Below are 27,545 nucleotides of genomic sequence, written 5' to 3' on the forward strand. Positions count from 1 at the left end.
TGTAAGTCGGAACCAAAGATCATGATCTGAAGGTGTTACACCGAAAATTGCCCCCAACATGGGAGGTGCAGCGGATATGAGTGGATCGCAGTAGTCGGCAAAAGATTATTTGAACACAACCCGATTTATTATACTGTATCGTTTTAATCTGATTTCATTCTAAAGACTTCAAACACACTTCTTCCGCTTCTCTGTCGAAAATCATCCGGAACAGGCAACAGTTTAAGCGACTGCGGAGCAAGTTGAGTGTCTATTTTTGTCTCCTGCCTCAAAAGCACAGTGTGTCAGTTCGTATGAAGGTTTTATTTCCATAAAGACTTGAATAATGTCAACGACATCGCTGGATAAAGAGCTGCAGGAGCGTCTGAGAGAGGCCAGTGCTATCGGAGACCTCGATGAGGTGAAGACTTTAGTGGAGAGCGGAGTCAACGTCAACTCTCAGAATGAGATCAACGGATGGTGCGTAACATAGCCTATACACACTGATCCGACTCAGGCTAAACCACTTATTTTATTAACTAACTAGTGTACAGATAAATTAACCGTGCCTTCGAGAGCAATTCACCTTTATTCTCAAGATAATAGAGCTTCTGGACACAATTGTTACCTGACAGCGTTAGAGGAGGGGCCATGAAATTAAGTGTAACTGAATTTAAAATAATGATAATGATGATGTTCACAGATAAATCATTTATAATAAGCATTGCAATTTTCAATTTAAAAAAACTAACAAACATGACCTGTCCATTTTAATTTCATGGTAACTTTAAAATTGTATAGGAATGGGGTCCCTCACAGGAGACCATGGTATCTAAAAGATTGATCTAGGACACCAGTGTCAAATTCATGGTATACCAATACCTTATACAGGCTTTTCACACTTGAGATTGTGAAAAATGCAGTAGCCTATGTAATGTTAAAATACTTTCAGTTTAACATGCAGAGACAGGGAGTAAGACATTTCCTTGTACATATAAAAGCATATAGGGCATAGTATATTTATCCCCCAGTATATTCCAGACAGCAGGTTATTTTTCTCTAATATTTTTTCTTATTTTATTCGTGTATCGTCGATGTGCAATCAAAAGGTTTTTGAATGAAAATGGGACATTTTCTATATAATGTATCCTCCGGGTTGACTGACCTTACTCCATTCTGTTTTGGAACCTGTGTAACCTCGAGTAAGCAAGGTTTGGGTTATTCAACCGAGAGTTCAGGGTATATGTGATGGTAAGTTAACCTTGCTTTCTGGAATCCCCCCTGGAGCAATCACCAACCTCATATTCAAAATTGGATCCGCCAATGGTATGAATTTGGGGCAGGTCTATCTTTTTCAGACAGTTCATGATTGGTTGTCTGTTGCTACTTAACTTGCTACCTTCTAGCATCAGTGGCCTGTTGCATGAAGCTAGTTGAGCAAACTCTGAGTTTCAGAGTAGGTTCAGAGTTGTCAAAACCTACAAATTTAACCGGGTCGATTGATGTATCAATTTGATTGAGAGTTAGTGAGATTAACTAGCGAACAGCCGTTCACACATAACATGGAGAACATCAGTTTGATTCACTTCTAGCTCGAGAGCCGGCAAAATTCACTTCTCCGTTGAACATGAGATGGTTATGAAAAATATCATAAATTTAAGTGCATTCAATCACAAGTCAGGAATAAACATTGCTAATTCAGCGAAAACTGAGAAGGAAGCTATTGATTATATCAATGCAACTGAATTTTTAAAATGATCTTTGTAAAGAGCTCGAAAGGAAACACGTAAACTTAATCAGTTTAAAAGCTTTATTTAAGCATATATTTATATGTATATCATTTTTATTCATTTAAATGCAACGTTTAATATTAATTACCAATCATATAATAATTGTGTATTTATATTATATACATAATTATAATCCATCCATAATAAAAAAGTAATTAGCAGCAAAAGAAAGGTAATTTTGTCTTAAATTGTGTCAGTTTAAGGGCCGTTTACACTACATTATTTTCAACTAAAACGGAAATATTTTATGTTTTGGTCATTCGTTTACACGACAATTACGTTTTGGGGGCCTGAAAACGGGTTTCAAAGTGCACATTTTTGAAAACAATATCTTTATCGTCTCCTTGTAAACTACAAGAACACGACTTTGTGAAAACGGTGATGTCATGCGCATGCGTATTACATGTTCAGTCTATTAGGCGCATAGTGTTTCTTTACAAAGTGACGAATAATACAGCGTTTTTAGTTTTAACTGATCGTTTTGACAACGCTAAACTTTTCAAAAACGCAAAAGAAAAACGTCCTTTTTTAGTACATCATTGTCATGTAAACATACCCATAATCTGCTGTAATGTGGAGTGTGAGATACAGGAATTGTGACATCAGGTACAAGTCACTTTCCTCACAGCTGATTGGTCCAGTTTGGGTTTGCGATCTCTAACCCAGAATCAAGCCGTGTAGCGTAAGTTACCAACGCGATGAACACCGCTAAATACCAACCCACCTTCTTGAGCCCGAAAAGCCAGAGTTCGCTCAAACTAATCTCAAACTTACCTGGGTAGCAAACAAATGAAAATGCCTTCATGCAACAGGCCACTGATTGTTTTACGTTGTATAGCATTTAATCTTGCTTAAATGTTTAATATGTATAACGTTGCTTGACTCTGGTTTAAAAGTGGCCATAACAGGGTTTAAAACGCATTAACTCTGGGTCATGATGTAATGCGAAAAGCTCTATAACATGTTGTAGAGCAGGATTGATGAAAATGTAATGGTTTCTGATTGCTATAGATATAGCCCTTACCTTTCAAGTCATCTAGCTTGGCAGCATTCCTGAAATGCTTAATAAGAGAGCTTGTATTTAGGAGCATGTGGAGCTCTCTGTTTTCTCACTGCTGATATTCGTTGATCAACTGACCTGAGGTGTTAGATTTGTTCTGACGTTCATGCCAGGCCTTGACTGCTTTGTTTTAGTAATGCCTGAATGCATCAAAACTCATTTGACTGATTTGCTGTGGAAAGTCATGTTTAAAATAATCTGGTGTCCCCTGTTCATCCAGGACATGTTTGCATTGGGCCTGTAAAAGAAACCACAAACAGATAGTGGCCTATCTGTTGAACGCCGGAGCCGATAAAGAGATTCTAACAGCGAAAGATGAGTTAGCTGTTCAGCTCACTTCTAAACCTGAAATCAGAAGACTGCTTGGAGGTATGCTTTTTAGAGAAAAAAATGGTGCATTACATGCTCAGATACTCTCAAAGCCGTCATACAAAGACATTTAAAGTTTAGAATTATCTAGCCGAAGTGTTTTATTGACCAGAATATGAACACTAGAATATAAAAGTGTGTGGATAACGTAGCAGCATGTATAAATGCAAATCATGTATTCCATGCAAACACGGATACAAATGCAAGTCATTTTAATTTGTGAATACATATGAGGTAAGTAATATGAATTCACATATTTTTGCATTAAAGTTAATTAATTAAATGATCAATTAACTATTTTTAGTTAATTTTTAATAATTAAATAAAAATAAATATTTTATATTTTTAAATATTTTAAAGGAAAATTAGGTAATTAAATAAAATGTGTGATAAACTTTTTTTGTTTAAGATGCGTAACATTTCAGTGCCATATTAGTTGTCGACTAATATTACATTTATTGTTATTATTATTATTTATAAGTAATATTATTATGTATCTGTCAATATTGGATCATTGATTTTGCTAATTTTCCCTATTTCTACATTTAGATTACCTTTGCCGTCATATAACGCACACTTAAAGTTAATATTTAAAAACACTAATGATTTAATTACAATATTAAATGTAATATTTAGCAAATCTCAAAATGAAATTTGTATAATTTTTATTATTTCATTTAATTATTATTATATTACATATAATATCGTGATGCCTAAATTCACTTGTAGCACTTAAAATATAGACCTTAGTTTAGTTTTTTCAATATAATTTTTTTATATTGTGATTAGATTATAAATATAAATCTAATACGTATATATGTATATGTGTGTATTTTTTTATATATATATATATATGTATGTGTATGTATGTATTAGTAGTCAACATTTGAAGTGGATCAAAAAAGTTCATCAAAGTTGTCCTAAGAAAAAATTCATGTATAACTTCGATGAAAGGTTTTGATCCACTTCAAATGTTGACTACTATATATATTATATTATTTTAAAAACTATTGATTTTATTTTTTATTTTTTAATGATTTAAAATATAAAATATAGAGTTTATCTATTTTCTTCTTTGCATCCCTACTTTTTATATGATCAACTCCTAAAAACACCAAACACTCCTTATTCCACATATTTATATCGGCAATTACAGAATAATTTAATTATTAATTTCTTGTAATAATTTATAATTTTGTTCTTTTTTCTGAAAAATATTAAAATATAAACATGAAAACAGAAAACTTTCCGTGTATAGTCAATGCCCTTACGCCGTCACATTTATGTTTATCGCCCCTTCTCCAGTGGAAGAGGAAGACATGCCTGAGGTGAAGGAACCAGAGCTGCCAATCATTCCAAACTATCTTTCCAACCCGCCCTTCCTGTACAGCAAGATAGATAAAGATAACCTGAGCATAGCACAGCAAAACGGCACCAACAATCACCCAGAGCCCCTGGAGTCAGAACCAGCGACCTTGTCGCCGACGCAAGAGCAGCAGCTTCCTCCTCAGCATCAGCATCAGCAGCCCAAGAGCCTTTACACAGACAGCCAGAGCCCGCAGGAGTTACCCTACGTCCCCATGGTGGAGCAGAACGGTGTGGTCAACGGCGGCCTGCCGATGGAGCTCTCCTCAGAGACTCATCACACCAACCACTGCGAGTTTACACACGCTCATCCTATCGCACAGAACGGCCCAGTGTGTCCCGCGCTTCCTTCTCCCGGCGGAAGCAGCGGCCAGACGCAGGTTCCCAACGCCACGGTCACCCGGCAGCCGTCCATCCCGCAGCAGATCAATTGCTCCCAGCTCGGTGGCTCCATGCCGGCCTTCCAGCCCTTCTTTTTCACCAGCACTTTTCCAGTTAACGTTCAAGGTACAGTGTGGGTTTGTTAGGAAGCTTGTTGGTCTGTGAACTGTGCCCTGTCATGTGACTCAACACACCTCCGCATAAAAAAGTGCTGCAGGTAGTCACTGAAGGGTCAGGTTGCTAGGTAGCAAAAAGCAGATTTAAAGTGTAGGATACACTGAAAATAATGAAAGAAAATGAAAACATTAACATGTGTTTGCTACCATATGTTTATGTTAAAATTCTATATAAATATATTTACATACGAATGTGTGTATATTTATTTATTTTATGCATACATATAGCAGAACATATATATATATATATATAAAAAAATATATATATATATATATATATATAATTCCAAATAAATTCTTAATTTTTTAACTTTCTATTCACCAAAGAACCCTGAAAAAAGTTTTCGTTTCCACAAAAATATTAGGCAACACAACTGTTTTCAACATTCATAATAATCAGAAAAATGTTTCTTGATCATCATATTAGAATGATTTCTGAAGGATCATGTGACCCTGAAGACTGGAGTAGTGATGCTGAAAATTCAGCTTTACCATCACACGAATAAGTTACATTTCAAAATATATTTGAATAGAAAACAGTTATTTTAAGTTGTAATAATATTTCAAAATATTTCTGTTTTTACTGTATTTTTGATCAAATAAATGCAGCCTTGGTGAACAAGAGACTTTTTCAAAAACATTAAAAAAAAAAATCTTACCGACCCCAAACTTTTGAACAGTATCTATATATAAGTACATATAAGTGCATCTATTTTACTGTAAATCTTGGCTGCTCGGTCAAAGATGTTCTTATACATATTGACTTGATGCGCTCATTCCAACATGACTTGAAGGCAGCAGATCTCCACAAACAGGTTTGCACACGCTTTCTTTAAATGCACATGCACCAAACAGTCTGGTTTGAGGAATTCACAAAGATGCCTCAAGTCACAATTTTGCTGTCTCTTCCCAGAGCTCGTCCTGAAGGTCCGCATCCAGAACACCAATGTCAGAGAGAACGACTTCATCGAGGTGGAGCTGGACAGGCAGGAGCTGACGTATCGCGCCCTCCTCCGCGTCTGCTGCCGCGAGTTAGACATCAGCGCAGAGCACGTGGAGAAGATCCGCAAGCTGCCCAACACTATGCTCAGAAAGGTGAGGCCTGAGCCTATTAACAGCTTAGTCAACTCAACCAGATCTGATGTATGTGGTCCTCACAGCTGACTGCCTTCTAATGGAGTATCCTAACAGCGATGGATCTTTTTAAATGACTGATTTGGAGCGATCTACATAAGCAGTACATGACCAGTTTGACCTAAGCATGCCAAAGTAAAAGCTTGATGGTTTAATGTTTGAAAATAAAGAAACATATAAATTATTAAAACGTATAATCACAACATTTCTGGCCAAATTGTGCAGCCCTACAAACAAGCACAGCAAATCTGGAGATTTAAAAAAGAAATCAGAAAATTTGCATATTCTCCCAAATCGCACAGCACTAAACTTTAAAGGGGTCATGACGTGCAGTTTTTTAAATATTTTAACATGTTCCTTGAGGTTCACTCATAATATTAATAAAGTGTTTTGCACAAAAGCAGATATATATGCAGATAAACTTTTTTTTTCAACCCTCATTCTGACCCTCTGTCTGAAATGATCTGTTTTTAAGGGACGGCTCCTTTATGGCTTGTCGGTAAACGGCCACTGTTATGATTGGCTAACGTCATTGCATAGGAAACAGTATCAACGGCCATTCGCTAATGCACGCGATTAAGTGTTTAGAAAACATTATCCATATAAAACCCTCATTGACAGATAAATGATTTTGAAATCATTTACTTACGGTTTGTGATGCAGCTGCTGTCAGATTCTTTGCGAACTCTCCATTATGAGCCTCTTTTAACGAAACAAAATGCTCCGAACAAACATGTAATCCTCCGGCACGATCCAGGGCGCCATTAAAATAAACCATCCAATTGTTTCTGACGATGGGATCCTTCTGAAGACACAAACAAGCTGTTTAAACTGGACTCATATACTGTATCTAGTGTAGACAGCGCCAGTGATTATAATGGGTTTTATTTGCTTTTGACGTGACCTCACATCCAGTTTAGTAAAATATCAGCCGTTAAGCGACTGAATGCCAGTGGGCGGGGCCTATGCTGTGATGTATGACTATGTGTCATGCTCTGAAGGCAGTCATGTTCAAATGTATTTGCCCATGTGACGTGACAAACCCCGCAATATCAAAACGAGCCATTTTTGAGCTTGATTAAATAAATGCTTTGTTTATAATGAGGAGGATGTTTTGAGCTATGAAACTTACAGGATGTTTTAATGGTTCAAAGACCTCTTATATGTCAAAAGATCAAGGCAAAATTGATGTCTCGTGTCATGACCCCTTTAATTTACAAGTCATGAACAATGTCTTTAAGCGGAAGGGTGGAACTTAATACATTTTATTAAAAAAAATGTAAACTGAAAATGTGCGTCTCCTTAATATTTGTTGTATTATGTCGTAACCATCTAAAATCAATAAAACCCTTGTAGCTAAGCTGAATTTGAAAATATCAATGTGAGTTAAGAGCATTGTTAGGCATGATGACAGTTTCCTACATGTTTGCGAGTTTTGCAAGTCATGTTGTTTGATCTTGCACTTGAATGAATACAAAGACAAATCTTCCTGTGCAAATGTATATTTCTAGCAATTGGTGAAGGAATTATGATTCGGATCCTCTTGGTTTAGTTCGCTTGAAGGGCCATCATGATGCTTCGTAAAAGTGACATTCTGTTTGGTTGAGCAAAATCCTCTCTTGTTTAAGCTTGTCTAAATCTACAGACAAAGTTTGTTGAGATAGTAAATCCAAACAGTGCTTTTTAACTTTGAGTAGTAGAGGCAGTTCTAGCTTCAAAAATAGTGGCCAACATGATAATAATGGCTGAAATTGGACGAGCAAACGCCTTTGTTCTTTTGGCCATGTTGTGCATTTTATTATATCCAACTGCAGACACCGGTGGAGTTTAGTTCTTAGTCTTCATACCATATAGTGATGGGTACAACCCTGGACAACCTTAACTGCATCATCGGAATGACGCTTCTGCCATATCAAATGGCTTCATCTCTCATTTGCGATCTCAAAAACAACAGAACAATGGACGCTACTTCCAGATCATTCAACACTACATCTGTCTAAATGTGTATATGTTCCTTTGGCAGGATAAAGATGTGGCACGGCTACAGGATTTCCAGGAGCTGGAGGTGGTGCTGGAGAAAACCGAAGGCTTGTCGCTGTTCTCTGGAGGTCAGGGAGGTCTGACCGACAGGCCCTGCTACAACATGAAGGCCTCCAGGCTCACCTACTAGCTTCACATTAGAGACTCTTCCTGAAATCCCAAACACATTTTGGATCCCAAAATATGCTCCTGCTTTGGGTTGGTAACCAGATATAACATGTTAGCCTTATTCCTCCTCTCCTTCATTAACAGATGTATCCTTAGTGCCTCCTCTTCCATTGCAACCATAGATAGCTTGTTATACGGGCTTTGACTTGCTCCGGGGTGGATGGGGTTTTTGCATCGCTTCAGTTTGAATATTTAAATCCATCCAGGCCACGATTGGACTTCGGGAAATATTAAAACGCACCACTTTTGCATACTGTCGGGCCTTGGAGTGTGTTCAGATCTGTCTTACTGCCTTGCCTTCATATCGGGTCACTGTGTGAGAGTAGGCACATTTCATCGTACATCCAACAAATATACAGTGTCCTATCTCAAGTTCAGTCCAATATTCTGGTGAATCAGTTTATAAATTATTTATGATTTCACGTCAATGCATCTAATTCAATAAATATTTTGTTATTGCCAGAAAACTTTTACCAAAACCTTGCCATTATTGGGGAAGAGTCCTTTTTATTTAACCCTTGAGAACTTCAGTGCTGTATTTTGAATGCTGTTCCGTCAGTCACTGTAAGCCAAAAAAACTCGTTCTGTAAACTAGCATGGACTGTTTGGAGCTGAGAGGTCTCATGGTCTTGTATGAAGGCAAAATATCTTTTGATTCCCTTGAACTTAATAATGTAGCAAAAAAAAAACTCTGTTTTTTTCCCCTAGGATGCGCTTAATTGGAAAAGAATAATAGGATATTTATCCACAGAGAGCTTCCAGCGAGCATCATTTTGAGTTTTACGATGCTTCATTCTCACATATTTGAGAAGCAGGACCTGTATTTAAGAAGTAGTGGTTATTGTAGTGCCATTTTATTAACACTTTGCTGCATTGTTGGTTATGTTGAGCATAGAAATAATTATTTTTCATTTCTTTTTTTTTGAAGTTTGGATAACCATTTGTGGGGAATTCTTGAGGTTAGGTTTAGGAGCGATGCATAAACACTACATTGTTGTAAATTAGCTTTTTGACTTGATAGAGATTGTGTTACTGTGGGAAGAATTTCTAAAGATTTGTCTTACGAATTGTTTTTAGTTTTCTCTGAGAGGTTGACTGTTTAACCAAGCATATGATCATTAAACATTTGTTAACAATATGCTACTATTGTGCAGACGTAATATTAGCCCCATGAAAAGACATTGTTAAATTATTGAAATTAAAGTTTTTTTTAAAAATGTGCAATTGTTTTAGTATTATATATGATACTAGAATCTGACGATTAAAAGAAGTATTATACACTTCAGTTGAAATAAACAATCTCGTTTTCTTTTCTTTCATATGTTCTCAATTAACTTAAAGACAGAAATTCCTTTGCTTTTTTTATGTGTGGTTGACATGATTGACAATTTACAGAATCTATCAATCAAATGCTATTTTTTTTAAATATACTGTTGTTCATTGTTAATTTATAATACATTATCATTACACAATGTATTGTTAACTGATTGAACCTTATTGTTAATTCTTAATGAATTTAACATAGAATGATAGATAGAACGATAGATCGACATAACGATATATAGATATTTTGACAGAAAGATAGATAGATATAGATATTTTGACAGAAAGATAGATAGATCGAAAGAACAATAGATAGGTATTTTGACAGAAAGATAGGTGGCTAGATATCGACAGAACGATAGATAGATAGATACAGACGGAATGATAGATAGATCAACAAAGCGATAGATTGGTCGACATATAGTTAGATAGATGGATGGATGGATGGATGGATGGATGGATGGATGGATGGATGGATGGATAGATAGATGGATAGATAGGCAGACGTTGTAGATGGATGGATGGATGGAGATTAATGTTTCCTTGAAAGTAAACGCATGAACAGATCTTTCTTTGGGTAAAACCAAAAAATTGTAGTGCAACATGCCATTGCTAAACTTCACCAATAGAGGACAGGCTCAGTCTTGAAGAAACGAGACTCAGACTGCAGGAAGGAAGTGTTTCCACTCTGCTGAACTCAGTGGAGCTCCACACCGCATATCAGAGTTACTGCACCACACTACACAATGCAACATGTACAGTTTTAAACATCAGAGTTTCAGAAGAATATTTAGCTTTCACTAAAAGTTTGAAATTCTGAGGACAATATTGTGGAGAGACGAGTGAATTGCAGTAAATAAAACCATGTTACATTTGCATTTTATTTAAATGTCTGATTTAAATTGTAAATATAAAATTGGCGACAGGTGAATTTATGATTTTTGATCAAATGTATTTCACAGAAACCCTCTGTTTATTCAGACTTGTGAATTTCTTTCACATCTGAGTCAGGAACTAACTCGGCTCACCAAATGCCCTTTGACCTCTTTCGCTCAATTGCACATTTTAAGGGAAACGGAGCCCCGCCCCGTTCAGCACTATAGATCACATGAGCGTGCAGGCATCTTACCCAAGACAACAGGAAGTTACTCTAGAATCCTTGTATTTGTGCAAGAACTAATGATCCAATGCAAGCTATACATTGTAACTAAGAAAAGCATATTAACATTAGCATTCGTATTAAGTTGTGGACCGTAGAAAGATCCTGAAGCTATTGTGTTCTCAGCTTGGTTTCCCGTCTGAACTTTAAAACATTTGCGCTATATCTTTTCATGTTCTCGTAGCAGATCACATCTCTTACCCCTCACGGTGAAACTAGCATGAGATCTCTGCCAGTTTTCAGTAAACAACAGTGTGTCCGTCTGAAGTCCAGACATCCAGCTGCACCTGGCAAACGGATCATTCTGCACCACTGATCTGCTGATCCGGGAACAACTGTCCCGTATTAACCTCAACTACTAGCCAATACAAGAGAAAGTGACAAACTGTTCAAAGGCTTAGCAGATCGCATCAGCTTTAAGTATGTGTGTTCACTGGCCACTTTTATTAGGTACACCTTCCTAGTACCGGGTTGGACCTCCTTTTGTCTTCAGAACTGCCTTAATTCTCCGTGGCATTGATTCAACATTGTGCTGGAAATTGGATTTTGGTCCATATTGTCATGTGGCATCACAGTTGCTGCAGATGTATCGTATGCCCATCTATGATGCGAATCTCCCATTCCTTCACATCCCAAAGACGCTCTATTGGATTGAGATCTGGTGACTGAACCACTAACACAAGGCAGGATGGATCCATGCTTTCATGTTGTTTATGCCAAATTCTGATCCTACCATCTGAATGTCACAGCAGAAATCCAGACTCATCAGACCAGGCAACGTTTTTCCAATCTTCTATTGCCCATTTTTGGTGAGTCAGTGTGAATTGTAGTCTCAGTTTCCAGTTCTCAGCTGACAGGAGTGGCACCGGTGTGTGTCTTCTGCTGCTGTATCTGCTTCAAGGTTCGATGTGTTGTGCGTTTAGAGATGCTCTTCTGCAGACCTCGGTTGTAACAAGTGCTTATTTGTGTCGTTGTTGCCTTTCTATCAGCTGGAACCAGTCTGGCCATTCTCCTCTGGGTGAAAATGCCTTGTTGATGCCAGAAGTCACAGAGCTGCTGCTCAATGGATACTTTTTTGGACTATCCTCTGTAGAGATGGTTGTGTGTGAAAATCCCAGTAGATCAGCAGTTTCTGAAATACTCAGACCAACCCGTCTCGCACCAACAACCAGGCCAAGTCACAGAAATCACTTTTCTTCCCCATTCTGATGCCTAGTATGACCTTCAGCAGATCATCTCGACCATGTCTACATGCCTAAATGCATTGAGTTGCCTCCATGTGATTGGCTGATTAGATGTCTGTTTTAACAAGCAGTTGAACACATGAACCTAATACAGTGGCATGTGAGTGTGTGGTACCATATATAATATTTAAGAAATGTATAAACATTTTATTTCTTATTGACTAAAGAAGATTTAAATAAAAATGTTTGTGGCTGTTTCTTATAAGGTGGATATTTTGCCCTAAAAACAGTAAGTCTGAGGACAATTGTGTAAAATGAAAACACATCTCATGTGTCCTCCAGATGTTGCGCCACACATTCTGCCGCTCTTGCATAAGAACAACCTGCTGTGTTGAGAATAGTGACATCGAATCACTGGTCACCCTGCAGCGTGAGTGTGGAGGCGACTGGACGTTTCAAACAGTGCTTAGCTGAGAGATGGTGGCTCTTTTGTGTGCCAGTCAGATGATATAATGAGCTTATGAGAGGTAATAACATGTGCATTGTTTTTCATGACCCTTCCTGCGGGTGGGGAGCCCAGGCATACAGACAGTGTTAATACCTTTGGATTCATCTGAAGTAGAAGCCCCGTTAAATCACTGCTCTATTGCAGTGAAATGATTTACTGCAGTTGGTACATGTTTCCGTGACTTAAAACGGAGACAGCTGCTCATTTGTGTCATATTGGACTGTAGTGTGTCCCTAAATCTTGTGAAATCAGTCACATTATATACTTTTTACAAAAGCTTGCTTTCTCAACAAACAAAAAAACATTGAAATGGAATTAAAGTGATTTAAATTCCAGGTTAAACAAGCTAACCGTAGGAAGATCGTTTCATGTTCTGAACACTCAGAGTTTCTATTAAATGCAAGTGTTAAATATCTCCCATAATGTTGTTCCTATAAGGCGGACATTTTGGTTTTTTCCAGTCAGAGCTCAATAGACTGCTTTAACGTTGTCTTATATTTTTAATCATTTAAGTCTTAAATTATCTTTAAGTATCTGCTATGTTGATGGGCTAAAAATTGAAGGACTTAAAATATGGGGAGAGGAAAACCCATTGTATGACCGTTTCATATGAAGTCTGGTGTTTATTGCTGACAGCATTGGTTGTATGTTTGAACCACATGACCTCCACCCTGTACCCTCACAGCTGGAGGTAACTTTCCCATGTCTGCTAGAGTCAGATGAGACACAAATTAACTTTCGGGTGAATATGTTCCTGGCTGCAGTGTTTTTGTAGTATTATTTTATTGTGACAAATGCGTTTTAATCGTTCATTTACATGACAACAGCAGTTTGCAAACTTCTGAAAACAGGATTCAAAGTGAGGCCTACGTTTTTGAAAACGACACCATTATAGTCTATGTGTAAACTAAAAACAAAGTGATATCGCCACCTACTGGCTCGACATGAATAATAGAGCGCTTTTAGTTGATTTCTCAGATCTGAGTGCAGATCGCTTTGACAATATTGTCGTCTGTGTGCAAAAAACACGAAGGAAAAACGTTTCCCTTTTTAGTACATCTTTGTCGTGTAGCCTAAACGTACCCTTTGTAAATAATGTTTGTATTAAATAATTATGAGACTTATTCTTTATGTATGTTTAAATTATTATACTACCAAATATAGTAGGCTAATAAGTAGGCCTACACTGCCTTTCAGAGGTTTGGGGCCTTAAGATATTTTTTTTTTAAAGTAATTGATTTTATTCAGCATTAAATTGATCAAAAGTGACAGTAAATACATCTAATATTACAAAAGATTTATATTTCAATTGCATTTTAAGTACATTAAATATATAGCTATGGTGGTTTTAGCTTTCTACAAATTTAATAATCCTGGAAAAAAGTTTCCACAAAAATATTTTCAACATTGATAATAATGAGAAATGTTTATTGAGCATCAAATCATCATATTACAATGATTTCTGGCTGATCGTGTGACAGTAAAGACTGGAGTAATGATGCTGCAAGTTCACCTTTTCCATAATTACATTTCATTTTCATATTTTCGATCAAATAAATGCAGCCTTGCTAGCAGAACAGACTTCTTTCAAAAACACCAGAAAAAAAACGTATATGATCAATAAGTTATGACAACATATGTTTACAAAAGTTAGCTCATACAAGATTTAACTAATTTTATAAGACAGTTTAATGCAATTAGGTTGAATTTACATAAACATCCAAGTAGATTGTACTTAAAAATTTAAGGCAGCAAGTTTTTTTACAGCGTACTGCATAGTGCTCAGCAGAAAATTAGTAGCTGTTTTCAGTGCGCACTGCGCATTACACTAGTTGGGGTGGCCATTCCAAAGATAGCAGTGACTTCTTTGGGTAGTGAAGAGTTAAAAGGTGTTCCAGTGCGTCACGCAGGTGTCTCTCTGCGTCTTCAATTTCAAAGATATTCGAGAAGTTAGTGTCCCCTTACTGCTACATCGAATAAAAAACAGTGGTTATAGGCTTCGTTTTCAAGTATGTGAAATGTTTAGTAATAGGGTTGAACCGGCAACCTATAATCTCCCTGCACTGATGAACGTCGCGCACGGATCGACCTCTCTTCCACTCCACAAACCTCTTGAACGGATCACACGTCCTCCACTTCAGCCAGGGTCCACTTACTTCTGCCCTATTTTACGCATTGTTTTGGCGGTGACTGCGTAGCTTTTCGACCACTGGAACGTTTCCTTTTTCGAAAGGACTTTTTTCTTTATCGTGTGGATATGTGGTGGATGCTGTTTCCCAGATGGATTTGGTTTTTGTTCGGACACTTCTGCGTCTTGCGTTTGGACTTGCGCGCGAGAGCGATGCCAATGACTCTGTCCAAAGTGGTTTATTCTCACGCGGGAATGTGTCCAAACGAGATGAACCCGAACCTGTGGGTGGATGCCATGAGCACCTGCACGCGCGAGTGCGAGTCCGACCAGGTGAGTTCAGCTGCTCCATTCCTACGTGTTTCTCGATCACATGGCTATCAATTAACAATAAATGCACCATGGTAACCATAGTAAAAAAAAAAAAAATGTAAAATTAAAATAGAAATACACTACTAAAATGTATTACTGTAATGAAACTGCTGTAACGTGACATCAGCAGCTGTCAAAATACTGTATAGGTCATTTTCATTCATTCATTTGCTGTGTATTCATTTAGATTTGTAACTATCTCACATAACTAGATTATTTTGCCATAAACAATAGCAAGGTGCCAATTGACAATGGTAATAGTAGTTCACGCCGACGCATATTTGATATATATATATATATATATATATATATATATATATATATATATATATATATATATATATATATACTACAGTAAAACTTTTAATGTGACATTATTATCAACAACTGACATCAAATTAGAAACAAAGACAGAATGATTATGAAAATATAAAACGATTTTACTAATTTATTATGAACTGTAACTCTAGTATCTCTTATGTTTGTAAATTTGATCGAATTTATAATCTTACTAAATTTGACCATGGTAAGAAACCATAGTTTTACAGTTATTGCTGCTAATGTGGTAGTACTGTCAACAAAAAGAAATTAAGGACAAAAATGACTAACAGTATAAAATGAAAAAAATAATATAGGCTATACACTGTCTGGAGATATTATTTGTATGTACATTTTTGAATTTTTCTGGATGTTACCATGGTCATTTTTGTAAGGGTGGATTTACAGCATTTAGAAATGTCATCTCATTATAAAATAGCATGTTTTTTTTTATAAGAACAACAAAAATCTGTCTTTATTTATCCAGATGTCATTAAATTTAGCAAACTGACCCATTTGAGTTGCTGTGACAATTCAATTTGTTTTAAATTCTTAATTTATAAATTATTTAAAGAGAATATGCTTGAATTCCTAATCATCTCCATACATTTATTATTTTATTTGTGTTCTAATTGTTTGAAATGAATGAAAAACATGATTTTTTTATTAGATTTTTTAATCTAATCTTTTTTAATCTAACAATAAAAAAACTGGACTTCTAAAACTATCAAACAGCATCAGTCATTCTATTAACTTCTACAAACTTCCACAAACATTCCTAGTGATTTACCATTTTTGTTCCTACAGGACTGTGAGCCATTCGAGAAATGCTGTTCAAATGTTTGTGGACACAAGAGCTGCGTGGCTGCCCGCTACATGGACCTTCAGGGCAAGAAAGGTCCAATGGGGATGCCCAAAGGGGTCACCTGTGACAAATTCATGTGCACCCAACAGGGTTCAGAGTGTGAAATCTGGGACGGACAGCCAGTGTGCAAGTGCCGGGACCGTTGTGGAAGAGAGCCCCATTTCACCTGTGCCTCGGATGGCATGACATACTACAACAAGTGCTACATGGATGCTGAGGCTTGCACCAGGGGTGTCACCCTCACAGAAGTCACCTGCAGGTACCACTTTAGTTTGTCCAACACCAGCCCTCCCCCAGCGGAGACCACTACCCGCCCAACTACTGCCCATCTTGAGACCACTCCCATAGACATTCAACGTCCCAACATGGTCAGCAACCCAGCGCACCACATTGTGTTTGTTGGTGAAACGGCCAGCTTCCTCTGTGAGGTGACAGGAAAACCGAAGCCGGCGATTACATGGGAAAAGCAGATTGAAGGTAAAGAGAACACTGTGATGGGACCCAACCACGTGCAAGAAAATATAGTGGTTACCAACATCGCCCAGCTGGTCATATACAATGCCCAGGTTCAGGATGCCGGCATCTACACCTGCACTGCCACGAACCAGGGTGGATCTGTGCAAGCCCATTTCCCACTTTCTGTGGTCCCTAGGGAGCAGACCAAACCGGACCCGGTGATGAATTCCACACGCCTACCTGCTGAAGAGTGTCTGAAAACACCTGATATGGATGACTGCGGTGAGGAGAGTATGAATTGGTACTATGAAGCCAAGCGCAACAACTGCTTTACCTTCACGTACAGCCAGTGCAACAAAAACCGAAACCATTTCGATTCATACGAATTGTGCATGCTGTCCTGTGGAGCGGAGCTTGCAGCACCTTGCTCCCTGCCCAGCGTACAAGGTCCCTGCAAGGCTTACAAACCACGCTGGGCTTATAGCCATGCGCTCAAGAAATGCCAGTCATTTGTGTATGGAGGCTGCGGCGGCAACGAGAACAACTTTGAGAGCAAGGAAGCCTGTGAGGAGATGTGCCCCTTTCCCAAGACCCACAACTGCAAGCCATGCAAACCCCGGCAGAAGATGGTCCCCAGCTTCTGCAAGAGTGACTTTGTAGTCTTGGGTCGTATTTCGGAGTTGAACGAGGACCACGATTCCGGCCACGCGCTCATAACAGTGGAGGAGATCTTGAAGGATGAGAAGATGGGACTACGGTTCTTCGGGCAAGAGCCTCTGGAGGTGACGCTGCTCAACATGGACTGGAACTGTCCCTGTCCGAACATAACGAGAGCCGAGGGACAGATGATCATCATGGGGGATGTTCACAACGGCATGGCCGCACTGCAGCCCGACAGCTTCGTGGCCACTTCCAGTTTACGGCGTGTTCGCAAACTCCGTGAGGTTATCAACAAAAAGACTTGTGATGTTTTAAAGGAGTTCAGCAGCACAAAGTACTAAGGCGCTTACAATACCTACATCTCTGGAATCTCTGTCAAATCCTGCTCCCGGAGGGCTACTTTCCTGCAGAGTTTAGCTCTAACACACCTTCCTGTAAGTTTGTAATGATTCTGAAAACCTTGATTAGCTGTTTCAGGTGTGTTAAGGCTAGAGCTAAACTCTGCTGGAAGGTGCCCCTTCAGGAGTAGGTTTGGGTTCCCCTGTCCTAAACCAATGTGCCTGCCTCTCTCCTGCTTTTCTTCATGAAGCAGACTCACTCGCAAACTTGACTTGTAGTTTCTACAATCATATGTTGTGCTTCTGCCGCAGCATTAAGCTGCTTGAATTATCCATAGAGAGATGAAATATGTGGATTACACTGTGTGAATGACACATAAACATGCTTATATAGTAGATGATTCCATACGAAAGTATTACCTTATTTACATCTACATGTTGTAGTGTGAGTCCAGTTATTTTAGTTTGACTAAAAATCCACAGATGTTTTTATTAAGCTGTCTACCTGTCTCAGAACAAATGCCTTGCAGGCAGTTACTGAACATGAATCTTCAGTGGAAGCAGGTGGTTAAACATTACTAACCTATAACTTTATTTATACTCCATGAAGATTTCATTCAAGCTGAAGTGTGTAATTTTTTTCGGAGACGGAATAAACCCCGTCTTAACATGCAGAGGCAATATTAAGTAAGTTGATTACCTGATACACATTGCTTATTTGTTTGAGCAGCCCGGCACAGTGACATTGGCAAATCCAGTACCGTAAGTTTATGTATGGATTCAGTTTGTCTGACCAATGAGAGTGTTTAAGAAACCTGTGTGAATACAGTCAATTTTGCAATTTCATTTGTCGCAAAAATTACACACTTCACCTTCAATTAGGAAGCCATGTCATTCTAAAACTAAAAAAAATATGACATGTTAAATACTCTTGCACCTTATTATAATTCATAGTCTTTCGTATCTGTAATCGTTGTACATTGTTCTGTCTATTTATGCTTTTACATTACTACCATAAATTGAAACAAAGGTAGTCCTATGTACATGCTTTACAAAGTATGTTACGTGTTTTTTTTTGTCAAACCATACAATGGCAAACATATAATGAGATTATAATAATTATTATTTTATGAGCAGTTGAAAATGTATTAAACGTTTATGGAAATACCCCAGAGAGCCGATTAAAGACATTTTTCCAATCAAATCCTGGACCTTTCTTGCGAAACTTTCTGCAAAGCTGGGGTTGTGGGACTCCATGAGGCGTTTTTGAATGAGCTTTGATAAGGGGGGACATGCTTTATCATAGAACAGCGGCCCCATCCCCCAATCCCGATGGATTCTATTGTCGGTCAGTCCTGGCCTTGGTTCTGGAACAGGTCACATTCCAGCTGTTCTTTGGTGGGAAGTGTTGCGGCTAAGGGGGGTGGGGGGCCAGTCTGATCTCTTGTGTTGTGTCTAGGTCTGGGACTCTCTCCTCGGTTGCAGACCTTTCATGTGAGAACCTCCGCCTCCCCCCCAGCCGCCCGGCCCTCTCATCTCCCCAGCTCCAACTCCAGCCAAGCTGTGACCCTGCATGGGAGGGGAGCCAGCACACACACCACTCTCTGTTTTAAAGGCACGGCTTTGAACTTTTGACTGGAGCTGGATGGGAGGGAGAGGGATAACACATGCTTTTTCCCTAGGGTGGGCCTCCGATTGCTGCTACCTCAGGCTGGCTGACAGGGCCTCATCCATGACCCCGTAAGAGGCTAATGAAAAGAATGAAAAGAGCGAGGGAGAGAATCAGAGATAGGATTGGCTTGGGGGTGGATGCTGGGAATGTAGAGTGGGGAAGTTTGATTAAAACTGTTGACAAGTGTCAAGTGAACTACTCAGGCTCAAGTTCAATGGGCAAAAAAAGAAAGATCGTTGTTTTCTAGTTTGCTTAACCATTAGTTATAAATGCTGGATGTTCACTGTGCATGTGTTTGAGGGAACAAAATTTTTAAGAACTAAGGGGAACGTGTCCCCCTTAAAGCCGTCGAGTTACAGCTATTGATAAGCATCTCAATCTCAGAATAAGTTTAATATGACCTTTACATCACCAAACCAAACTCAAAGGCAAACAAGAGATGATGGCACAGTATTTTTGCTCTCATGTTGCTTTTGTATTCCTTAGATATATGCTGCAATGGTAATCAACCCAAAATGTCTTCCAGTAGCTTAACAGGAAGAGCAAGTTGGTGAGATCATAGATTAAATTCCCAGAGATCCTGAATATCCTAAAAGCACTGCAAGTTGCTTTGTATAAAAGATTAAACGCAGGCTATGTAACATTTAAGAAACTGTTAGCAACCGTTCAATATGTTTTGTCAGTAAGAAAGACTTCCTTGTGAAATTTTCCCTCTAAAATGTACCATATTAACCATAGTTTCCGACAAAATATCTTAGCTACTAGGTAAGGTTGCTACTTTTCTGTTAGCTAAATGCTAACAGAATCTCCAGACAGTGTAAGAAGTCAACTAAATCTGTCTCTTTCTTTTCTATTTTTGCTGATTGTTTTATATATAATACCACAGTTTATGGCAGTGTGGCAGTAGCTGTAGTAACTATTTGTTGCCATTGTACATTTTGATTGTTTGGCAGATTCACTGACATCTACTGGTCAGCATTGAAAGTGATTACTTTTTAGAAAATACACTACTGTTCAAAAGCTTTGGGTCAGTAAGATTTTTTTAAAAGAAATTAATACTTTTATTCAAAAAGGACGAATTGAATTGATCAAAAGTTAATAGTAAAGACGGTTATAAAATAGATTTCATTTGCACTTTATTTTACAGTTTATTTTACAATGAACTTAAGAAAATACTGGGTAATATAAGGTAACTACATGGGTTACGGTTAGGTTTAGTACTAGCTTCAGGGTTAGTACGTAGTTATTACCCAGTTATTGTAACTACTATATGTACATCGTATTAAGGCTGTACAAAATTATATGATCAATATATTGTGACAACATGTGTTTTTACATTGCTTTAACTCATCAAAATAAGTTAAGTAACTCATTTTTTAAATCTGCTTAATGTAACTTAAGTTGAAATTACTTAAACATCCAAGTTGATTGTAGCTACTTAAAAATAAAGTGCTACCAAGATTTCTATTACAAATAAATGCTGCTTATTTTTATTCATCCTGAAAAATGTCTCACTTTTTTTCAATGTTTTCAACATTGATAATAGAGTGCTGCAGGGATAACATGTTTTTGTAGACCAAAACCCGGAAATTAGTTAGCATTTCCTGTTCCGTCATCCCCAAGTGACGTCAATATTTTTTTAAATAGTATTTTGGTTAAAAGCCTGAAATAAGGACTGTGGTGAATGCAATATATTTTCACGTTTTATTCTATGACATTAAAACAGATCAGTAATACCCCAGTATTTTTTTTAAAGTTTTTACTCGTCTTTTATAAGCTAACCAGTTGCAGTACAGCGGTCGTTGACATTAAACGTCGCTTTCACAGCCTCGTGTTTATACTATCGCTCTTGCAAGATATTATAACTCAAAGTTTCCAGAGAATTTTTTATTTTATTTTTATTTTTATGAAATATTGTCAGAAGGTGTTGGTCGTGTCGTTGAATAACCTAAGGTTATAGCTTTTATTTCTGGCAATATTTAGGCTTCAAAATTCATAAAAAGTTAAAATTATCTTGATAGTCAAAACTTTTCTGCAATAATCCAAAAGCCAGTGGTAAAATCCTTTTCCATTTATGTCGAGGGAACCAGTGTGATGCTAACTTCTGGGTTGGTCTACAAAAATACATCATCCCTGCAGCAGTCTATAAGAATAAATGCTTCTTGAGCACGAATCAGCATATATTAGAATGATTTATGAAGGATCATGTGACACTGAAGACAGAAGTAATGATGCTGAAAATTCTGAACAAGCTGTCCCCCTCGACATCTGTGGTGGGTTATTATGGTCTTCATTATAGTGGACTATCAGGTAAAATTTCAGTCGAAAAACATTGTACATTTAACTGATTTATCCGATGTTGGCATTTTTTGGCATCAGGATTAGATTTGCAACGGCATCTATTTGAATCATCTTGACCCCTGCAGTCTCGCCTCGAAGGGCCTCATGCACTTAACAGTGTTCAAGTACTTCTGCTACAGATTTATCCTGCCTACTTATTCCTGGTGCCTCAGAAGTCACTCTCATGGAGGGACTTTTCTTTGGTGTCCATTGATTTGCGTGCTCTGCTCTGACAGGGGAAATCGTTTCTTCTCGAAGTAAATTATGCAAATGAAATGTTTTATTCCATATGCAGAAGTGGGCGTGCATATGGCCCATTCATACCGGGAAGAGGTTCCCACAGCGATCAGGAGTCTAGTGACGTCCCGTATGGGTGGGTGTCCCCAGAAGTAGACAACTGATGTACAGCATCAAAAAACAAGACCAGTTACAACTACCATCTTTCTTTTATTCATATACTTCCGTTAACATTTACTTATTTATTAATTAGAATAATCTATTCAATAACAGGTCTGCTAATTGTTTAGTAGGCTATACTGCATACTCCTGCCAGGCTGTTGTTGTCAATAATAAGTCGTCTTAAGTGACTTTCATGGTTAAATATTAATAACTATTTTTAATTAAATAGTATGTGAAACAGTATGCAGTACAGTATGTAAACAGTTCCATAGTGTTGTCCCATGACCTCTTTACAGTTTATTTTTAATTCAGTGAATGGCTCACAGTTATCATTTTGGAAAAGCAACATGATTGTTGTGCATTTGAAATATTTAAAGTCCTCCTGTAGTCAATCATTTTATCCCTTAAAACTCATCTTTGATCACCAAAATTATATATTTAAACGTTTTTTCCAGTGAAAAGAAATCCCTCATGCCTTAAAATAGCTTGAATGTAACTCTACACCCTTGTTTCATTTAGGCATAGGCGGATTTATTAATATATGCAAATTATCCCCGCCTCCAATCACTCATACAGGCTCACAGATTCACTCGGCCAACTTACTGAGGTAAACGCTGCACAATGGTATCGCTCTTTATACAGTCCTTCCAGAAAAACGCGGAGTTGTTTTGTGATTGTTGCGGGCAAAAATCCTTCATTATGCGGCCCGTTTTCTTAAAAAATGCGATGGAATATGCGGGATATTTATGCAATTTTATGCAATGAAATTGCGGGAACTTGCAAAAATTGCGGGAACTTGCAAAAACTGCGGTTTGATGAAAAGGAGAGAAAAAAAGTGATTCCCCAACACCCTGTTCTCACTAGGCTACTACCTTAATGTAAAGAGTCATTTCTTATTACTTCCTATGATAAGCAAGCAACAGAAAGTGCTGGAATATTTCAGTTCTCATCTTGTTTTATTTCAGACTTAAATAAAAACATCAAACTTACAAAACATTGATGAGTCAAACAAGTTCTGTAGCTTTACAAAAGTAATATGCTACAACTTCTGTAAAAATGAATAAATAAAATACAAAAAAAATAAAGTTTTTTACAGCTTTTCGATGATGTTCACGTAGCGTAATTACATAACTTCATAACGTTCCCATGGCAACAGGGGGAAATGGCTGCCCTTGTGTGAAGCAAACGCAACATATTTCTTAACTTTCTGCTAAGATATATGTGTCTTTTTTGCAACGAAAATGCAGGGATTATGAAATCATGCAAGCCCCGCATATTTTGTGCGGAAATCGGCAATTTATGCAGCGAAAGTGTGGCGTATTTGAAAAAATGCGCCCCCGCATAAATATGCGGACTTTGGCTGATTATGCACTAAATCATGCTATCGCATAATCGCGTTTTTCTGGAGGGACTGTTTATAACGTCAAACAATCATCAAAAACCGCTTTGAATAACTCAGAATGTCTTTTGAGAAAGGCATATAGTTCATCAGAACAGCGTAATACACATCATTCACCAGCTATATTGCTAAATCCCGATTTTTCATATCAACAAAAAAATATATACTGGGATAACCTGGCTTCTCTTGAGTCTTCCCTGCTTCAGAGAATACTTAATGATATGCTAAATCCCACCAGCACGTCGTGATTGGTTGCAAGGCAGTTTGTGACGTCAGAAACCCCAGCGATTTCAACCCCCTTTTTTTCACTGCAGTTTTAAGGAGAAAATACTCAGCAATGGTGTTGACTTATGAATTTGCACATGGTTTGTCTTAAAACATATTTAAAACACCACATAGACATATGAACAACATTAAAAAAACTTGATATTCACCACAGGGGGACATTAAAGTTTATTTGTTTGTTTGTTTGCTTACTTGTGGTTCATTCAGAGCCGCTAAGGGACATGGTGACGGGGAAAAAATATGAAATGGCAGGAAGAAATATATGTTAATGCGTTCTCTCATAAAAGTTTTGCGTACCCCCAAAAAATTTGCATTCAAACGTATTGTGTGCAAACGCACCGTTTCTCGGGAGAACCCAAAACATTTGCTAAAAAACGCTAAAGCATTGACATTGAATTGACAAGATTTGTTTCCTTCATCATGCCTCGTAAATTCGTCAGTAGCCTATTGGAATGGAAGTCAATGCATGCATTCAAACCATGTTCATTTTAAAACCTGAGGTGATGTGAGATCAGTTTTATAGTTTGTCCTGTGTAAAATATCCTTTTAATTTAAGCTCAGTTTTCAGATCAGTTTTTCAGGGTCACTGAATCCTCCACTGGGGGGCGCAATTGCACCGGTGCCAGTGTAATTTATATAAATGTCCATGTGTCTGTAGCATTATATCCAGTAGGGTATTCTCATTAACTGTCATTATATGTTAGTTACACTGTCGTATGCTTTGACATAAAATAGGCATTGAGTTGACAGTGACACTAAATGCAATCTTCATTTCATATAACAAAATGAATGATTAAGTTGACGAATGAACAAATTAAGGTATGAATGAATGATTCACACTGTCACAAGCAATGTCTTGCGAGTTTTTAAACCAATCTCGTGGGTGAGTGAGCAGAATAATGGGAAACCATGCTGCAGTTTTTTGGTTTTTTTTTTTTTCAGAATAATCTTCTGCTTCGATGCTTAATTAATCAATAAGGAATAATTTATGTGCAAGCTTAATGGGTCAGTAGCTTCATTTAGAAAGCTGGCTGAAGTGGAAGGTGGGAAATCTAGAGCATGATACACCTAATCTGATTCCTGAAATTAAACGGAACGTTATTGTAAAGTCTTAAACATATGTATGGAGTCACATGACTGTGAATATCTCCAAACCCCAAAAAAATTACAAGATCACAATACACCTCAAAATCAAAGTGAGAAATTATGTTTCGCTTAGAATAAAACGAGGTAGATTCTTAGGACCATTAAGGTTATTTTCAGGAAAGCATGTTAGTTTTTGTATGATAAAAGCCAATACTCTGATCCATCTTGTTTTCCATGAGATACAGATATTTTCTCTCGTTATAATGCCGCACAGATGGTGGGCAAACCTCTCATTGTAAATGGATGATCTTCTCAGGCCGTCATCGCATCCTTGCTCTATAATTACTTTTAGCCAGTAGCAAGTGGAAAGAAATAGACGCATACACAGTAATAACAAAAGTGAGGGAGTAATATAGTGCATAACCGAGTGCATAAATCAGCTGCATCATTGATTCAAATGGCAGAATGTGTGTCTGCACAGCCTGGCATTGTTAGGCCGAAGTGAAGCCTGGCTTTACCGTTTAACACATAACTCTGACTTTCTACCGACCACAGCAGCCATCGCGATCATAAATAACGTGCCTCTCCACACATACATTCAATATTATTTGCATTCGTCACAGCATGACACCAGTCCATTCCCCTAAAAGTCATGGTTGGCTGTGCAAAATGAACGGACTGTCAGGTCTCACGGAGAGACGTTATTTATTGTGAGTGTAAAGGTGTGTTTTCCTTCCAGGGTAAAGCTCCAGGGAAGAGAAGAGAATAGAAGAGAGGGCTCCCTTTGGGTATGGAGCTGAAAAAGGAGTGAGAATGACATCATAATGACTACGCCTAGTCGTTGCTCTGCATGTTTAGCTGCAATGTGCCTTACTATAATAGAGACCTTCACACCACAGTCACCCACACAAGCGTATTTATGATTGATATTGCTAGTAGCGGGTGACTAATAGGCATTTTGCATGTAAATGTATTTCAGCGGAGCCATTTCATGTTGCCGCAGAATCGTTACACGACTCATGGGGAGTTTATCTTTATTTGCAGGGCCGTTAACAAGAAGGATTATAAAATATAACTATTAAGTTTTAATAATCATTCTAATTTTGGCACAGAGAAATGTTGTTTTCTTAGCCACCCACAAAAAAAGTGTTGGTGGAGTTTGAGGAAGGATCATTCTGAGGGTGTTCTGATCCACCAGACGCGGAACAAAAGGCAATTCTGTGGAGTGGTGTTAGCTCTACACCCCCGTGTGAATTACTGCGCCTGTCCTCGGTCCTTTTGTATTCGAGCTGAGAACAGAAAGTCGTAAATTCTGTGAATTTATAGCATTAAATTAAACAAGGAAAGGTGGGAAATGCTTTATAGACTGACAAAATTGAGAAAGCTCACTGCAACAGAATTTAAATGTTGATGAGAACGTTTACAAACTTGCTCACACAAAACAAGATGAGACTAAAACCTGTATTTGTGTCTTTTTCGGTAAAAAAAATAAAATAATGCATCCCTAAAACGAGATATATTTACTTGAGGAGTAAAACTGTGTCGCCCCATTAATGTAAATATTAAATTCTGTGGCTTGTAACAAGCATAATTTGCCAATGGGTTAAGAAAAACATATTCAATGATTCTAATGATATATTCCATGAAAAAATATCAGATGCAGTTTTGCTTCTCAAGAAAATGTATCTTGTTTTAATGATGTTTAAACAGTTTTACTGGTAAACAAGAGAAATACTTCATGGAAATCATTTTTGCAGTAGTCTGAGCAGTAGCCTATATATAAAACCTCAGCAAAAGAAAAAAGATAAAGGGGAATGTCACTTGAATGCTTTCTCTTACAGGGCTTTACAGAGATTTAGCACTTTCTTGTGTTGTTCAGGAAACAAACAGAGGTCTTATTCAGCTCATACTCAAGGAATCACATAGAGAGGCAACAGTTGAATAATATGAAGAAAATGTAAAGATGTTTGGATTTTGCACTTAAATTGGTTGTCATTATTGCTCACATGCTGAATGAATAGTTTTCTGTGATTGTGTCCTGTCAACGAAGCCGTAATTAGCACAATGAGGAGCAAGTTGTTTTTAAAGACAAACCACAGTGCTGTGACATGCAGCAGATGTGTATTTTTACCCCGTTCAGGAAGCCGAGGCATGTATTTATCACGGCACACTCAGACATCTGCGGAAAATACAGCTATCTCATTCAAACCATGTCTACCCACTGGAGGAACAGCTAAATATTCATGATGTTTTATTGTTTATATGTGGCAGCAGTGCGCTTTAGATAAGAGTGTGTTTGTGGACAAGACAGAGAAGAGAAAAAGAGAAGAACACAATGCCATTACATTTTTCAAGGGGTTTAAACAGTTTTTAAAATGTTAAAAAATAACTGCATTATTTATTTGTACAATTGTTTTCTTTATTTTCTTTTGTATTATTTTATATTTTATTTTAGATGGATGACATCGTGAAGGAAAATCAGCCAAGAAGTCATGGGAACTCTTTTAGTTTTTATTTTTAATTTTATTTTAGTTTTTTATGTTTTGTTTTGTTTTGTTTTATTTTTGAAGGAAAAGCAGCCAATAAGTCGT

The 27,545-nt window shown here is 37.6% G+C and overlaps 2 protein-coding genes across 2 annotated transcripts; both read left to right on the forward strand.

Annotated features, from left to right (window-relative positions):
* Positions 1 to 31: 31 nt before the first annotated feature.
* On the forward strand, positions 32 to 9,758 carry ankrd40 (ankyrin repeat domain 40). Its single transcript, XM_077211821.1, has 5 exons — positions 32 to 459; positions 3,050 to 3,198; positions 4,504 to 5,070; positions 6,034 to 6,215; positions 8,278 to 9,758. Exons 1-5 carry the CDS (start codon positions 326 to 328, stop codon positions 8,422 to 8,424), a joined length of 1,179 nt encoding a protein of 392 aa, XP_077067936.1. The 5' UTR covers positions 32 to 325; the 3' UTR covers positions 8,425 to 9,758.
* A 4,687-nt stretch (positions 9,759 to 14,445) lies between these two features.
* wfikkn2a (info WAP, follistatin/kazal, immunoglobulin, kunitz and netrin domain containing 2a) lies at positions 14,446 to 18,977 on the forward strand. The gene is made up of 2 exons (XM_077211822.1): positions 14,446 to 15,097; positions 16,262 to 18,977. The coding sequence occupies exons 1-2, from the start codon at positions 14,894 to 14,896 to the stop codon at positions 17,774 to 17,776; spliced, it is 1,719 nt and encodes a 572-aa protein (XP_077067937.1). The 5' UTR covers positions 14,446 to 14,893; the 3' UTR covers positions 17,777 to 18,977.
* The last annotated feature ends 8,568 nt before the right edge of the window (positions 18,978 to 27,545 follow it).

This window comes from Siphateles boraxobius, unplaced genomic scaffold (genome assembly GCF_051911475.1).
Source record: "Siphateles boraxobius isolate OS27281-9 unplaced genomic scaffold, OSU_SipBor_1 66, whole genome shotgun sequence".
In the NCBI taxonomy this organism is placed as follows: domain Eukaryota; kingdom Metazoa; phylum Chordata; class Actinopteri; order Cypriniformes; family Leuciscidae; genus Siphateles; species Siphateles boraxobius.

Excerpts from the sequence above, each read along its gene's own strand:
- ankrd40 (XM_077211821.1), top strand. The coding sequence starts at position 326 with ATGTCAACGACATCGCTGGATAAAGAGCTGCAGGAGCGTCTGAGAGAG. Across the intron at positions 3,199-4,503 it reads AATCAGAAGACTGCTTGGAG|TGGAAGAGGAAGACATGCCT; the intron begins GTATGCTTTTTA and ends CCCCTTCTCCAG. Across the intron at positions 5,071-6,033 it reads TTTTCCAGTTAACGTTCAAG|AGCTCGTCCTGAAGGTCCGC; the intron begins GTACAGTGTGGG and ends GTCTCTTCCCAG.
- wfikkn2a (XM_077211822.1), top strand. The coding sequence starts at position 14,894 with ATGTGGTGGATGCTGTTTCCCAGATGGATTTGGTTTTTGTTCGGACAC. Across the intron at positions 15,098-16,261 it reads GCGAGTGCGAGTCCGACCAG|GACTGTGAGCCATTCGAGAA; the intron begins GTGAGTTCAGCT and ends TTGTTCCTACAG.